The sequence below is a fragment of the Staurois parvus genome, unplaced genomic scaffold (genome assembly GCF_062004578.1).
Source record: "Staurois parvus isolate SC_StPar_1 unplaced genomic scaffold, SC_StPar_1.0 ptg000019l, whole genome shotgun sequence".
NCBI classification, from domain to species: Eukaryota; Metazoa; Chordata; class Amphibia; order Anura; family Ranidae; genus Staurois; species Staurois parvus.
The window spans coordinates 20,370,252-20,387,798 of record NW_028317815.1 but is presented as its reverse complement, the minus strand read 5'-3'; the positions used below and the strand labels follow the sequence as shown (position 1 = coordinate 20,387,798).

The following is a 17,547-nucleotide window of genomic DNA, read 5'->3' as shown; positions in this document are numbered from 1 at the left end:
CAGCTAGTGGGGATCTTCTGCACTCGCTAGCTGTCACTATTTTTTTTAAAACACAGCCATGTGGGGCTCCGCCCTCCCGGTTGCGTCATTTATTTACAGAATTCTGTGAATGGAAAACTACAAGTACCGACAGCCTTTGCAGCTATCGGCTTGTAGTTCTCAATAAACTACCACGTCACTAATACTATCTGCTAGTTGATTGATTCTTCCTGTCAGTATATATCTGCCTGCCTGTCCAAGGTACTCACAGACAGATACACTGGTAAGTCTGCAGGAGTCCTGCATGGCACCCGCAGTCTGCTGATTGTGGGTGCAATGCTTTCTAGGCTTCTAGCAAAAACAATAATAAAAATAATTGCCTGCAAAAAGATGCGCATTTGTTTTGTTTCTTTAAAGGTGAACTTATCCTTTACACTCAGTTCACACTACTGTGACCTGAAAGTCGCGCGACTTACAGTGCAACTTTGCCAGGTGACTTCCTGAGGATTTGTTGGTGACTTGAGTACATTTGATGCGTCTTTGAAGTAACTTTCATGCCACGCAACTTTGCCAGGGTAATCTTCCTGTAATGTCGGATCCAAATCACATCAATATAGATGATCTGACTTGGAAGCGACTTCCATTAAAGTCTATGGGCACAAGCCAGATAGAAGTCGCTTTGAAGTAGTACAGGAACCTTTTCTACAGTCAGAGCAACATTAGTAGTGCCAATTAAGCCAGCTCTCATTGACTAACATTGGATTTCACATGTCATGTGACTTGGGCTTTAACAAGTTGGATCCCAAGTCGTGGCAGTGTGAACTGAGCCTTAATGTAAAGTTTTTGTTTCTTTGAGTTGATTCATTGTTTCTATATTTTAACAATTTAAAGCGATTCTAAAGGTTTTTTTTAATTTTCTTTTTAAAATAACAAACATGTCTATACTTACCTGCTGTGTGCAATGGCTTAGCATGGAATAGCCTGGATCTTCTTCTCGGGTCTCATGCAGGCTCTCCTGGCCCCTCTCACTTGAAGGGTGCCCCCACAGCAAGCAGCTTGCAATGGAGGCACCCGCTGCTCCGTGTATCCATTCACACAGAGCTGCACCCTCTCTCTTCTCATTGGCTGCGTGTGACAACAGTGGAATCCAACAGCAGAATTGAGAGGGGGCTTAGGTCAGTATTAGGGGGTGCTGGGGGCACTGCAGCCTTTACAACCACTTTAAGAAAGCTTCATTGTAATTTCTTTTCAAGATCAAATCAATACTCTTTGCATTCATTGTCACAGGGCCCCTAAATGGGGTGGGGCCCATAGACTGTTGCCTACTCAGGCCTATTTGGTAACATGGTACTCCTTGTGCTGCCTTTCTTCAGAGACAGCATGTCCTATTAAAGTGCTACTGAATGGCCAGCAAAGCAGATCAAACAGCCTTTTGCTTGTCAAACACCTCCCATGGACATTGGCCCCTGAAATGGTTCATGTTCCCTCCCAGGGTGGGTGCCGGTCAATTCCTGCTGTCAGATTGGCTGTCCCAGGATGAAAGTTACAGGCAGGGCAGTGATTGCAGACACAGGTTACCTCGTAGATCTGGGGCAGGCTGTGCTGCTTGATGTAGCTCCGGAGCGGGCCGTCTGCGTTCCGCAGAGAAGCCATGATACCAATGTTGTGTCCTGCGGATCGCTGCCTGCACTTCGGGAGAAGCGTCCCCTCTGCTTGTCTCCTAGAAACAAGCCAACCAGAATTCTCCGCCTCCTCCTCGGCAACCACTCCCACATTCAATCTGAGCTCTTACAGACACGCCCACTTGTAGAAACATGCAGTCCACAGGTCTCCGCCTCCTCCTCGGCAACCACTCCCACATTCTGTCAAGTAGCATGCCAACCAGATATTGCTGCCTTCTCCTCACAGTCACGCCCACAGCCTGTCTGTGTTCTTCTGGACACGCCCTCACCAGCAGCACGTTGTAACTACTATTCCGGAAGCTGCGCAGCAAAGATGGAACGCAGAATGTTACCGGCTGGCGGTTTGACTCGGGGCCTCGTAGGGCTGGCTTTGGGGGCTGGGCTGTGTTATTGTGCCTACAGAATCCTAGCCGGTAAAGGCAGGGGGAAGAAGAAGGAGCTTGTGACAGGAGGAAGTTTACTGGAGAGAGTGTCCAACATGACTGTAGTACAGAGTGTTCAGTCAGGAGGTGCAGGTACTGTGTGAATGGGGAACTACAAAACACATCCCCCAGTTCTGCTGCCCTGGGCTCTCTTCGGAACATGACGTGGTGTTTGAATATGTGAGGGCTGGTATTAGGGGTCGGGTTGTCGCCTTATCCCTGTAAGGGCTCTGTACATGGAGCGTTCAGAAAACTCTGCATGCATTTCTGATGATGAAAAAAGGCTCTGGACATGGAACCGTTAAAAACGCTTAGAAATGCCGGTAACATCTACTCCTGAATGCAATTTTGAGGAGTGCAAAAAATGACTGTTAACTCAACTGCCTGTAAACGACTATATGTACATGGACATAGGAAACATTAGGGAGAGTTCAGGGGCTGCTGAATAAAACAGAACAGCTTCTGAACGTCAGTATGTGAGCTGCAGTGTACATGGGCCCTTAAACTGAACACATTCATTACACAGGCTCTGAGGTTCGTTTATTGCAGCTCAGGCACTGAGTTTAATCCGCCACACAACCTGTGTAATCAATGTGTTTGGGTTTAAAGGGATGATCGGGTGGGAGGGGGTGATTGTGTGTACAGGGGATTACATCTCCATCCCATTGGACTAATGAGGCTACAACACCAGACTGCTGGTTTATTTACATGCAGGAGAAATGATCTGAGTGATCCATACCAGCAGGCATGCATTATGCTCTGTAACGTGCCCTCTGGTGTGTGTTGTGTAGGGACAGTGCCATGTTTACCTTTTTGCACACTGGGTGTTTGGCCTCTGTGTGTCCAATCCCAATGTTTTAGGGCACATTCACACAGGTGATTAAGCGTGTCCTCCATGCAGAACTGCTGGCAGATGTGTGTGAATCCACCACAGAGCTCTGTACATTCTCGTCTGTCCACTTGTCAGACTTTGACATGCAATGGTGTCTGTGCTGCTGCTGTGTGTATCCGCTTCTATCAGCTGCCTGCACGCAGCCCCACAGTGGACATGCATCTGCCAGCGGTTCTGCATGGAAGAGATTAATCACTCCTCTGAATGAGTCCTCAGTGTGGGGATGGACATGAGTGGGCCTGGATGTATTCCCAGAACACTGAATACTTGCATTATGGGCATCTATCCCTGATCACATATCACCCTAAACATGAGTACCACTTAGATCCAGCCACAGTTCATTCAGACTTTAACAGGCTGTAGGCAGTGGGCTGGACCCTGCATCTTTGCCTCCTGCTTGCATGATAACTCCAGGATTGGACACACGGGTTGATTTACTGAAACTGGAGAGTGCAAAATCTGGTACAGCTGTGCATAGAAACTAAACCGCTTCCAGTGTTTTTTTTTTTTTCTTTTCAAAGCCTAAAGTGTTATTAAACCCACAACAGTAAAATCAGTCTGTAAATGCAGTAAAGTGTACTTGTTATACCTATTGTGAATCCTAAGGGGGTTAATTCTCTGCAGTGTGTAGAAAGGCTGTTTGATCCTCCCCTTCTTCTACATCCTGAATACGGCTGCCAGACTCATTCACCTTTCCAACCGCTCTGTCTCCGCCACCCCCCTCTGCCAATCCCTCCACTGGCTTCCGATTGCGCAATGGATCAAATTCAAAATCCTAACGCTGACGTACAAAGCTGTCCACCATACTGCCCCGAACTAAATCACTGACCTAATATCCAAGTACCGCCCAGCACGCACACTCCGCTCCTCACAAGACCTCCTTCTCTCTAGTTCCCTGGTCTCCTCCTCCCATGCCCGCCTCCAGGACTTCTCCAGGGTGTCACCCATCCTCTGGAACTCCCTGCCCCAACCCATCAGATTATCACCTACTCTCCTCTCCTTTAGGCGCACCCTGAAAACCCATCTCTTCAGGGAAGCCTACCCCACCCCCTGCTAACTTGCCGACCTCCTCCACTCTTCCTACCACTCCATCCCCCACAGCTATCTCCTCCTGTGCCACCATCCCCTCCCTCCTAGATTGTAAGCTCGAAAGAGCAGGGCCCTCAATCCCCTAATGTTTTGCATTGTATTGGTATTGTTCTGTCACATGTTCTGTCCCCCTTTGTAATGTACAGCGCTGAGCGAACTATTGGCGCTTTATAAATACTGTATAATAATAATAATAATACTGTCCCCAATCTATATGTCTTAGCAACAGAGACAAGTCTGTAGATGCTGTCTGCACTAAAGTCTGTAGCGCTAGATATTTTGTTTTTTTTTTTGGGGGGGGGAGTATGCATGTGATCAACACACGACCAATCAGCACTTTCCAAGGGGTCAGGGATCATGCAACCTTATAGGACAGGCAGAAAATAATGAAAACTACTCCTAGAAGATTAACTAGTGCTTGGCTGGGCACTGATAGAAGTCACAAGACTTCTAAATACTCCTAAAGAGAAAAGGTATTTAGCAGTTTATATTTACTAAAATAATTGTATTTCCATGTTCTGTGTACTGTGAAAGACTGGATATAGTAAATGCAGGGTCCTGGGTTTAGACTGGCCATACACCATACAATTTTCTGTCCAATTTCCTTTAGACTTGCCTTCAACTATGTAGTGAAAGAGCCTGCCTAATTGGATACAGTTGAAAGTGTTGTTAGGTTTTACCTCCTATTATATGGTTTTTGGTAAATCTAAACCAAAAATCTCAAAATTGTGTAACCACTTCCATACAGGGCACTTTTACCCCCTTCCTGCCCAGGCCAATTTTCAGGTTTCAGCGCTTTCACACTTTGAATGACAATTGCGTGGTCATGCAACACTGTACCCAAACTAAAATGTTATCATTTTCTTCATACAAGTAGAGCTAAAAACTGGGGTTTTTATTTTTTGCTAAATTAACAAAAAAAACAAACATTTTGAAAAAAATGCGTTTTTCATTGTTTCTGTTATTAAAGTTTGCAAACAAATAATTCATAAATTTAGGCCAGGATGTATTCTACTATATTTATTTGGTGAAAATAACCCAAATTAGTATTTATTTAGCCTGTAGGAAAGTTATAGAGTTCACAAACTATGGTATATATCTGAATATTGATCAATCCTGAAGTACTGACAGCCAATCTCATTTCTTGATGTGCAAGAATGTCAGAACAGTACAGAGATCCCCCAAATGACCCATTTTTGCAAAGTAGACAGTTCAACGTATTTCATAGTGGGCATGGCGAGTTTTTTGAAGTTGTATTTTTTTTTTTGTCATTTTTCGAAAAATGAAGAAATGATTTTCACTATTTATTTTTTTTTTTCTACATACTGTCACCAGTGCAGTACAGCGTCGTCATATAACTGGCATGGGGGTGATCAGGGACACTGACTGGTGACAGTACGAAAAAAAAATATTTTTTTACATTTTGTTTTTATTATTTTACATTTTTTAATTTTTTTTATTTTCATATTGCACTATGACCAAACTAGTATACTGTTACCATAGTAACATTGTACTACTTTGGGGAAGTGATCAGTATATATTTTTTTTTTTAACACAATTTGCTTACAGCAAAGAATTTCTTTGCTGCAAGCATTTACCTGAATGAAATCGATTCATTCAGGGTGTTTTTTTTTTTTTTTTTTTTTTTTTTTTGTGATTGGCTGTGATTTGGCCACGGCTTGTCACATGAAACAGCTGGACTGTGATTGGCCCAGCTTGTGCATGTGATTGCTGTGTCCATTCACAGCTAGACACACTTGTATACAATGAATGGCATGAAAGGAAGCCATCGATTGTATACAACTGTCATGTGACATGCTATGATTGGTCACATGGTACTGGTAATGGGGCTGGTATACAGATCTGTCATCGACCGTGTCCGAGGTACACGGCCGGTGACAGATTGCGTGGCCCTGCGGGCATGCGCACTGCGCGTTCCAGAGGACGCCATATGGCATCCACCCGGAGGGACGAGCTGTTTGCCCGGCCACCATCTGGTTATAGGCTGGGCAGCAACTAGATAATGTATGGCCAGCCTTAGTAACACTTTAATTGAACAAGCTGAGGTTAGAAGCTGATTGGCTACCATGCACAGCTGCTCCAGATTTTGCACTCTCCAGTTTCAGTAAACCTCCCCCACATGGGCCAAACACCCAGTGTGCATGTGACCTTAAAGTAGAACTGAAGACAACTTTTTTTCATTCATATTCGATACAGTAAGGGAGGGTTATAACTTAAATTATTTTTTATTTTTTTTGTCATCCATGTCCTATTGGAAAGATTTTATTTCCTATCCCAGAAGCATGGCAAGCAAGAAGGAAATTGCTCCAAATGAGGATATCCCTAGCTGGCACCGGAACTAGTACCCCCTTTGGAAGATTTCCCCTTTATTCCTTTTCTGGTGACCACTCAAATTTTGGGGTTCTCTTTATTTTCAGTGATAATGGTCACCAGGAAAAATAGAGAGTCCCTAACAATGACATGGACAGCAATAAAAACCCGACCGTGCACAAATTGAGGTGCATGATGTAATGAGCTTTACCTTGTGCATGCGAAGTATGATCATACCGTAAGCTCTCGTTATTTAGTTTCAAGATTTCCCTGAAGACAATAGTGCCGATGCTTTCCCTGGGGAGGTTGGGTATTAAAGCAAAGATTTGCTTTAATACAATGATTTCCTATGATCATGAGCTCCATCTAGTGGCCATAGTGTGGTATGTTTTCTGATTGAAGTAATTCAGGAAATAAACTGCGTTAGATGGACTGCCATCAGATGGAGTGGACAATCATGGGAAATCACTGTATACAGCACAAGATGGTCAGAATTTCATGCTTGTCACAATTGTCCCACTAATGTTTTATAAATAGACACAAGTGTTTATTTACCTGTGGATTTTTTATTTTTATTTTTTTTAACAGTCCAGATGGAAAACATCCCTACGTCAGCCAGTAACTTGGAACCACACCATCTGAAAGCACTCCTTGAAATGCTTGAGAGCAATGTTAATGATTCTTCAGTTCTCAAGCAGGCCTTAGTTACACTGTGTAACAGTGCAGCTTTCTCAGCTAAGCATGTAAGTCAAGGAGGCTGTCCAAGCTGTAAAATAATCACCTGAACATTGAAAGTTCACATGTCCATACATAGATATTGTTGAACATTCACATTAGTACACAATTACTTTTGGTATAAACCACATTTCAAGTGACTGGAAAGTTTGCAATTTTTGTTCAATTTTATTAATTTTAGTTTTGTTTTTTTCATTTTCTTATTTAACCACTTCCTGTCCGGACACTTTTACCCCCTTCCTGTCCAGGGCAATTTTCAGCTTTCAGCGCTATCACACTTTGAATGACAATTGCGCGGTCATGCAATACTGTACCCATATGAATTTTTTACCATTTTTTTGAGACAGATAAAGCTTTATTTTGGTGGTATTTATTCACCGCTGGGATTTTTATTTTTTTTACTATGTAAAAAGTCCAAAAATTTTGAAAAAAAGTGTTTTTTTTTTTAATAAAATTTTGCAAATAAATAATATTTCATCCTAAATCTTGGCCAAAATTTATTCCGTTATTTTTTTAGTAAAAAAAAAAAATCCAAATTAGTTTATAACCAAACATTATAATTTTTAAACATTTTTTTTTACATTTTTATTTTATTTTTTTTTATATTTTTTATTTTTATTTTTTATTTTTACATACTGTCACCCTAGCAGTACAGTGTCACCATGGTGACACTGTACTACTTGTGGGGGGTGATGAAGATTTTTTTTTTTTTTTTTTTTTACACTGATTGCTTTTACACCCATATAGGATGTAAAAGCAATCATTTCTCTTTCTCTCTGTCTGCATTCTTGCAGTCATTGAGAAATACTGAGTGAGCTGTGATTGGTCACAGCTTGTCACATGGTACAAGGCTGTTGTGAATAGCCTTGTACCATGTGACCTCTGTGATCATTCACAGATTTCACACGTAGTAAGCAATGATGTCACAAGTGACATCTTGCTTACTACTTTGCATGTGATCACTGATTCGCCAATCAGTGATCACATGACCGGGACCTCGTACAGAGGTCCCGTCCGACGATCGGTGTTTCACTGTGTCCGGAGGACACAGCGGACACCGGATCGCGGTGGTGCGCGCTCCTAGGGAGCGCGCACAGCTAGAAAAGGCGGGTGCCGTTTAGGAACGGCAACCCGACCTTGGACTGCCACCGCCCTGCCGTTTATAAACAGCAGGCGGACGGCAAGAGGTTAAATAAGATTACAGAATGTTTGTAGATCCATATTATGAACCATGAAAGGAATAGTTTATATTATCTTATTACATAGACCAAACGAGTTTCTATGTTTTGTCTATCATGTGCTAACTATGAAATCTATGGTAATAGGTTACGATATTGTTCAATCCATCCTGAATATACAGAAGAATATCAATCCAATCGATATAACCATCTCGTAAAATCCAATTTTATTTTTACATAAATTTTACAAGGTGATTAACCACTTGCCCTCCTGAGGATTTCTTTTTACTTTTGGCTATAAAAAATATATAGTAAACTCAGTTATTCATAAATTTAGGCCAAAATGTATTCTGTTACATGTTTTTGGTAACAAAAAATAGCAATAGGTGCATATTGATTGCTTTGTGTACAAGTTATAGCATCTACAAACTATGGCATAGATACTGCAATTTGCGCCATTTTTTCCTATACAGTGCTGTACTAATTTACCTGACAATTGCACATTCATGCAATGCTGTACATAAATGAAATTTAGGTCCTTTTTTTTTCACACAAATAGAGATTATTTTTCAGGTGGTATTTGTTCACCTGTGTGCTTTATTTTTCACGCTATAAACAAAAAAAATACTGAAACTTTTGAAAAAAAACCCATATTTTCTAATTTCTGTCATAAATTATCCAAAAAACTCAAATTTCGTCATACATTTAGTCCAAAATGTATTCTGCTAAATTTTTTTTGTAAAAAAAATCCCAATAAGTGTATATTGATTGCTTTGTGTGAAAGTTATAGCATCTTCAACCTATGGTATATAGATAATGGAATTTGCACAGCTTTTACTTTCTGACTGCCTCTCACATTTCCTGAGGTGCTAAAATACCAGGACAGTAAAAACACCCCCAAATGACCCCTTTTCGGAAAGTAGACACCCTAAACTATATGCTGAGAGGCATATTGAGTCCATGGAAGATTTATTTTTTCACACAAGTCTTTGGAAAATGCTAACATTTATTTATTTATTTTTTTACACAGAGTTGTCACTTAAGTGATATGTTGCTCACACATGCCATGGGTATATGTGGAATTACACACCAAACTACAGTCTGCTACTTCTACTGAGTATGGGGATACCGCATGTGTGGGACTCTTTGGGAGCCTAGCCACATACAGGAGCCTGAAATCCAGTGACCACTTTGAAAGCCTGAAGGTGCGTAACTTCCTCATTTCACTTCCTCACTACCTATCACAGTTTCGGAGGCTCTGAAATGCCAGGATAAAACTCCCCCAAAAGAACCCTTTTTGGAAAGTAGACACCCCAAGGAATTTAAAAAGACGCATGGTGAGTATTTTACTGATCTCATTTTTTTTCTTACAAGGTTTTGAAATATATAAAAAAAAGTGTGTTTTTTGTTTTCTTTTTTAATTTTCCAAAAACTTTTGGCAACAAACAAGATCTGCAAAATACTTGATATGCTTCCTATCAAATTCCAAGAGTGTCTACTTTCCAAAAAGGGGTCATTTGGGGGGGTTTGGTGCTATCCTGGCATTTTAGGGCCTCCGAAACTGTGATGGGTAGTCAGGAAGTGTAATGAGGAAATCAAGCCCTTTAAAAGCCTGAAGGTGCTTATTGTATTTTGGGGTCCTGTATTTGGCTAGACTGAAAGTCACTCACGTGGGGGGTGTCTACTTTCCAAAAAAGGGTCATTTTGGCAGGTTGGGGGCATTTTATGCCCAGCATTAGAAGTTTATGCCATGCATCACTCTTCTAACCACTTGAAGACCAAGCCTTTTCTGACACTTTGTTCACATGAAAAAAAACAGTATTGTTTGCTAGAAAATTACTTTGAACCCCAAACATTATATATTTTTTTAAAGCAGACACCCTAGTGAATAAAATGGTGGGTGCTACAATTTTTTTATGTTGCATAGTACTCGCACAGCGATTTTTTTTTTTTTTTCTTTTCAAACGCATATTTTTTGCAAAAAATACACTTTTTTTTTTTTTTACTTTTAATGCACATAAACACAATATATTGGCCAATTCTTTGGTCAAAATGATGATGGTATGCAGAGTAAATAGATACCAAACATGACATGCTTTATAACTGCGAATGCCCCTGTAACGTAGATGTGGGATTCAAGTGATTGGACTGAAATGTGATCAGTAGCAATATGTAATTGTAAGTTTAGTTTCATTCCTCGTTATTAAAGAGATATTCAGTCATAGGTGTTCAGAGACATGCTCACCCATTAGCATCTGAAAAGACAGAGCAGCTTCCAGACTGGAAGTGACATCTAAGTGCCAATAAGGTGTGTATGTATGTGTATGTATGTGTATGTATGTGTGTGTGTGTGTGTGTGTATATATATATATATATATATATATATCTATCTATCTCAGACTTTGCCAACTTCCTGAAGTTTAAAAGAGGAACGCAGACGTTTTGGCTTCATGACACCAGGGGGCTCCGATGTGTCTGGGAGCTTTAAAGTATATCAGCAGATCAAAGGAATAGGTTTCATCTCTCATAAAAGCTAAAATATTAGTTGCAGAGAGATGAAAATACTTCCTTCTGATTGGGCACTCTGTGAGCTACATCTGCATGTAAAAACCGTATTTGTGGCCTAGGTAGAATGCCAGAAAAATACAGGAAATGATTATGTGGCGCCGGATTGCGACAGCTGAACAGTGATTGGTACTGTCGCGATCAGACTGATGCGCTGGTGTCGGAAACTCAGTCCCTGACATGGTGATTCAAACCGTTCCTGGTCCAATCGACTTTGGGCGTTTCAGCACCCAGAACGTATTGTGGGCTGGTACAGGAACACCCCCCAGGGTTGATTGGCCAAGGACTAATGTCCAGCCTACGTCCATATTCCCATAAATTGAGGAGTTGAGGTATGGACGCGGTGATTCGTACGGAGCCTGTCCTATTGACTGACGGATCGCGGACTTTCTCTGACTTGCTCCAGTCGCAGGATAACTCTTGGTAAAAGTTTTTTGTTTTTATTTCCCTTTTATTTTATAGTGAATAGTCAATTATGTGTCTTATTTGTGTGTTTTGTATTTTCTTTAACTTTTTATACTTTGTACATATTTTATGCACTGCCCACTTTCGGGATTGTACATCCTAAAATTAATAAATGACTTCTGGGTACTTAAGTGGGCTCATATCTCCGGAGAGATTAGATTGTATTGTATTTTAGTGTCTTTAAATGCTCGGTCAAATTCATTGCCAATCTGTATGCACTTGCACTGTGTGTTGGCAGATTGCGTGCAGATTGTAAGGGTGACAGGTCTGCCAGATGGAGGTGTGTGTGTGTGTGTGGTGTCCCAGCAGACCATTCTGCGGATAAACTGTTGGGTGGTGGCAAGCTACCATTTGTGGTGTGTCTGGTTTGGGGGTGTGTGGACAGTGGAAGAGTGATTAACACCGGGGTTCTGGCTTGTAGGATAGCTGGAGGTATCCTAGAAGGGTGTGTCAATCGCTAGGCTGCTCCTCAACCCTAATTAGTGCACCAGATTGTATGTAAGATTGTGTCTGCCTGTGTGTGTGAGATCAGCCAGCTGGATTGGAGTGGAGTCTCACTCTAGTCGTGGCCAGAGGTAGCGCGGGCTGTGAAAGTGTATCACGGCAGGTCATAGATAGATAGATAGATAGAGATATATATATATATATATATATATATATATATATATATATATACAGTCATGGCCGAAATTGTTGGCACCCTTGATATTTCTCCAGGAAATCATGTATTTCTCACGAAACGTATTGCATTAACACATGTTTTGCTATACACATGTTTATTCCCTTTGTGTGTATTGGGACAAAACAAAAAAAGGGAGGAAAGAAAGCAAATTCGACATAATGTCACACAAACCTCCAAAAATGGGCTGGACAAAAGTATTGGCACCCTTTCACAACTGCGGATAAATAAGAATGTTACAAGCATGTGATGCTCCTGTAAACTCACCTGGGGCAAGTAACAGGTGTGGGCAATATAGAAATCACACCTGAAAGCAGATAAAAAGGAGAGACGTTCACTTAACCTTTGCATTGTGTGTCTGTCTGTGCCACACTAAGCATGGACAACAGAAAGAGGAGACGAGAACTGTCTGAGGACCTGAGAACCAAAATTGTGGCAAAATATCAACAATCTCAAGGTTACAAGTCCATCTCCAGAGAACTAGATTTGCCTTTGTCCACAGTGCGCAACATTATCAAGAAGTTTGCAACCCATGGCACTGTAGCTAATCTCCCTGGTCGTGGACGGATGAGGAAAATTGATGAAAGATTGCAACGCAGAATAGTCCGGATGGTGGATAAGCAGCCCCAAACATGTTCCAAAGACATTCAAGCTGTCCTGCAGGCTCAGGGAGCATCAGTGTCAGCGCGAACTATCCGTCGACATTTAAATGAAATGAAACGCTATGGCAGGAGACCCAGGAGGACCCCACTGCTGACACAGAGACATAAAAAAGCAAGACTACAGTTTGCCAAAATGTACTTGAGTAAGCCAAAAGCCTTCTGGGAAAACGTCTTGTGGACAGATGAGACCAAGATAGAGCTTTTCGGTAAAGCACATCATTCTACTGTTTACCGAAAACGGAATGAGGCCTACAAAGAACAAAACACAGTACCTACGGTAAAATATGGTGGAGGTTCAATGATGTTTTGGGGTTGTTTTGCTGCCTCTGGCACTGGGTGCCTTGACTGTGTGCAAGGCATCATGAAATCTGAGGATTACCAAAGGATTTTGGGTCGCACTGTAGGGCCCAGTGTCAGAAAGCTGGGTTTGCGTCCAAGATCCTGGGTCTTCCAGCAGGACAATGACCCCAAACATACGTCAAAAAGCACTCAGAAATGGATGGCAAAGAAGCGCTGGAGAGTTCTGAAGTGGCCAGCAATGAGCCCAGATCTAAATCCCATTGAACACCTGTGGAGAGATCTTAAAATTGCTGTTGGGAAAAGGTGTCCTTCCAATAAGAGAGACCTGGAGCTGTTTGCAAAGGAAGAGTGGTCCAAAATTCCGGGTGAGAGGTGTCAGAAGCTTATTGATGGTTATAGGAAGCGACTGATTTCAGTTATGTTTTCCAAAGGGTGTGCAACCAAATATTAAGTTAAGGGTGCCAATACTTTTGTCCAGCCCATTTTTGGGGTTTTGTGTGACATTATGTCATATTTGCTTTTCTGCCTCTGTTTTATAATTGTTCCAATACATACAAAGGGAATAAACATGTGTATAGCAAAACATGTGTTAATGCAATACCTTTTTTGTGTGAAATACTTGATTTTCAGGAAAAATATCAAGGGTGCCAACAATTTCGGCCATGACTGTATATATATATATAGATATATATATATATATATATATAGATATATAGATATATATATATATATATATATATATAGATATATATATATATAGATATATATATATAGATATACAGATTAAGTCCCCCTTATTCCTTCTTACCCCAAGTCATGGCCGCACGTGCGCGCCTCGGTTAGCTAGTCGCTGTGGGCGTGTGAGGTGGACCATGACAGCCCCGTGCAATGGCAACAAACTGCATACATTTTTAATATCCATAGGCAACGCTTTAAAAGCCCTTACAAGATACCATTTTAGATTTACAGAGGCGGTCTAGTGCTAGAATTACTGCCCTTGATCTGACGTTTGCGGAGATAACTAACATGCATGTTTACGTACTGGCCCAGGGTCAACGCTTGCGGGGGTGAGGATGCTGCTTTTTTTTTTTTTTTTTTTTTTTTTTTTTTTTTTGATCTCTTTTAATGCTATCACAGGGAATACAAATATCCTCTAACTTCAATGGGCATTGTCATAGATTCTTTTTTTGAGAAATCTGGGGTCTATCAGACTTTAGGTATCTCCTCTGCCCTTACATTATCTAATCTCACCAAGATCGGTGTGATAAGATGCTTTCCCAATTTACAAATGGCGCTGTTTATATCCTGTGAAATGGAAGTGATGAAATGCGCGTAGCTTCCGATTTCTTTGACTATAGAGACGATTGGCACTATTCCGGTCTCCAATCAGCTCTATGGTTAGCTGGCAGAAACACTGGCTGCATTCTCAGGTTCCCCCGATGGCACGGGACTGCCCAAGAAGGCTGTGGAAGGCAACAGGGTAGGTCCTGCAGCTAATAAGCCACTAGGATTGCTTTTACATGAAAGCCGAGTGCCGTCTGAAACAAATGATACCAGGATGATGCCGGCATCATCCTGGTATAACCACTCAAAGTCCAGTGATATACCAGTATGTCGCTGGTCCTTGTTTGGTGTATATGCTATGTTGTGTGTGTGTGTGTGTGTGTGTGTGTGTGTGTGTGTGGTGTTTTTGTATACAGCCTGTGGGCTGAATGGGGGGAAAAGAGAAGAAATCTCTGCCTGGAAAAAGTGTGTGATATGCCCACCATTAGAATACACTGCTCTGCATCCACCCACTTCTAATGGTGGGCACACATGAAATGTGCCAAAAAATATTATAAAATATATATACCAATGCATAGGGGCCATCCACACACTGGCCACCCCAGGCCCCTACGTCCAGTTGCTTTGTAAATTACAAAAGCGTTATATATAGCCAATTGAAATAAGACACCTTTTTGTGTCAAGCTTTCCGGGAAACTAGGTAGTGTAGTTAGGAGCAAGTGAGTCTATATGTGGATGAAAGTGAAGTGATGTAGACAGCAGTGGTCAGGGCAGGACAGAGGAGAGATTCTGCCATAGAGGCAGTCGGTTGCAGAGTAGAAAAGAGAAGGGTTAAAGTTGTGCGGGTAATTGTTTGTTTGCTGCTTGGAGAGATAGGTGTTTGAAGATGAGGACACTGTGAAGGTGATGAGATTGTGATCAGAGAGCGGAAAGGGGGTGTTTGTGAGGTTGTAGGGAGTGCAACGATGGGAGAAAACAAGGTCTAATGTATTCCCATCAGAGTGAGTGGAGGACTGTGTCCATTGTGTTAAGGCAAAAGATGAAGTAAGGTTTAAGAGTTGTGATGTAGCCAGGTTGTTAACATTGATGGGGGATGTTAAAAACTCCAAGAATGATAGCGGGTTATTCAGAGGAGAGAAAGTAGGGTAGCCAGGCGGAGAAATCATCAAAGCGAGACACCGGTCTAGGAGGTCGATAGATCACTGCAATCCTCAGAGAGATGTGAGAAAACAGCCAAATTCAGTGAGTCTCGAAAGAAGGATAAAGAGGGAGGGTTATGAAGGACTTGAAAGATGCTCAGTGGGGATAGAAGCAAACCAACTCCACCACCTTTCTGACCACTGTGTCTGGGTGAGTGGGTCCAGAGAAGGCCTCCATAGGAAAGTTCTGTGGGAGAAGCATAATCTGCTGCTTGAAGCCAGGTTTCTGTAATTGCTAGTAGGTTAAGGGAGTAGGAGACAAAAAGGTCATGGACAGTGGTGAGCTTATTACAGACAGAGCGGGCGTTCCAGAGTGCACATGAAAAAGGAAGGGTGGTTTTTAGATACAGTGAAGGAAATGAGTATTTGATCCCCTGTGCTTTCTTGAGAAGAGGGACCTTCCAGCACTGCAAGATTTCAATCCTTGGCGTAGTGTGTTACCAACTGTTTTCTTGGTGACTGTGGTCCCAGCTGCCTGGAGATCATTGACAAGATCCTCATAGTATAGTTCTGGAATGATTCCTCACTGTTCTCATGATCATTGACACTCCACGAGGTGAGATCTTGCATGGTGCGCCAGACCTAGGGAGAATGAGTTTTGTGTTTCTTCCATTTGCGAATGATTGCACCAACTGTTACCTTCTCACCAAGCTGCTTTGTGATAGTTTGGTATCCCAGTCCAGCCTTGTGTAGGTCTGCAATCTTGTCCCTGACGTCCTTGGACAGCTCTTTTGTCTTTGCCATGGTGGAGAGTTGGAATCTGATTGTTTGATTGCTCCTGTGGACAGGGTTTTTTTTATACAGGTAATAAAATGAGATTAGCAGCACTCCCTTTTTTAAGAGGCTGCTTCTAATCTCAGCTTGTTATAAAGGCACCTGGTAGCCAGAAATCCTGCTGAATGATAGGGGATCAAATACTTATTTCCCTCATGAACATGCAAATCAGTGCATAATTTGTTAGACATGCATTTCTTTTGAATTTTTTGTTGCTGTTCTGTCTTTGTCTTACAATACACCTCCCGTTCGATTTTTAGACTGATAATTTTTGTGAGTGGGCAAACATTCAAAATCAGCAGGGGATCAAATACTTATTTCCTTCACTGTATATTGTTGATCATATTAATTGCTATGGCCCACAATCAAATTGTACAGATCTTCTGTGAAAAACTCCATAAAATCAAGGGGAGTAGTTAAATTTGCTGTTTCCACCTGAATTCCGGGTTGGTCAGTGAATGGGGGAAGTAAGGCTGCTGCAGAATCTGTGGGCTGCTAATCAGGATTTGCAAGCACATCCAGAAGGACACTAGGGGCTCTACGGGCCTGTGTGCAAATTCTTGGTGGCTTCGGGACACTACTTGTGCTCGCCACCGCACCAGCTTGTACTGCACTTATGGGACTCGCCACGTCACCAAGTGATACTGCAGTGCTGGTATAAAAAGACCAGGATATACTAGGCCACAGGTGCTCGCCAGTTCACTAAAAGGTGGTGCGGCACTAGTACTGGCACTTTGCTGCATATGAGACAAGTCATGCGATCCTAACACTTCAGCTTCATGCAGTCGGGTACGCCTGATCTTAATGGGGACCTCTTTTCCATCGTCTGAGCTACCTGTCAGGGTACCGCTGCTGTCTACAGGTCTGTATTGAGGCTGGTTGTGTCAGGGAGTCTTCCCCTTCGCTCTCACCTGACATGCTCATTATCCTGTAGGCCTCTTCACTAGTGTACCTTTCGTTGGACATTTTGGACTCTAAATTTACAGCTACCTAGTGCAACTCAAGGGAAAAAGAGAACCCGGCTGTCAGGGACTGCTTGAACCGCTACAAAAAAAAAATTACCGGCAAGTGCTAAGAGATCAGGCCTGAGTCTGTGAACACTGTGGTTTTGTGTGCAATGTATTACAGGTGACAGTGATCAGAAATTATACTGACACTGCACTTCTTGTTAGGGGTGGGGGGAGCGTTGGGGCTAAATGCTAGTGTTGGCAGCGACCGGGGATTATCCTGTTAACTGCGTTTTTGGGGACACTAATACTAAAGGGGCACTGGTATAGTTTTGTTCGTGATCAATATATTGATCCGTACAAA

At 42.1% G+C, this 17,547-nt stretch overlaps 2 protein-coding genes across 2 annotated transcripts in view; one reads left to right on the top strand and one right to left on the bottom strand.

Moving 5' to 3' along the window:
- The window catches only part of FBXL13 (F-box and leucine rich repeat protein 13), a 267,401-nt gene extending 265,731 nt beyond the window's left edge, over positions 1-1,670 (bottom strand). The window contains exon 1 of the mRNA XM_089685639.1: positions 1,558-1,670. Coding sequence (XP_089541765.1) covers positions 1,558-1,632 — 75 coding nt within the window. The 5' untranslated portion in view covers positions 1,633-1,670. The remainder of the gene's footprint in view (positions 1-1,557) is intronic.
- Positions 1,671-1,910: 240 nt separating this feature from the next.
- The window catches only part of ARMC10 (armadillo repeat containing 10), a 35,320-nt gene continuing 19,683 nt past the window's right edge, over positions 1,911-17,547 (top strand). Inside the window, exons 1-2 of the mRNA XM_089685615.1 lie at positions 1,911-2,176; positions 6,984-7,138. Coding sequence (XP_089541741.1) covers positions 1,975-2,176; positions 6,984-7,138 — 357 coding nt within the window. The 5' untranslated portion in view covers positions 1,911-1,974. The remainder of the gene's footprint in view (positions 2,177-6,983; positions 7,139-17,547) is intronic.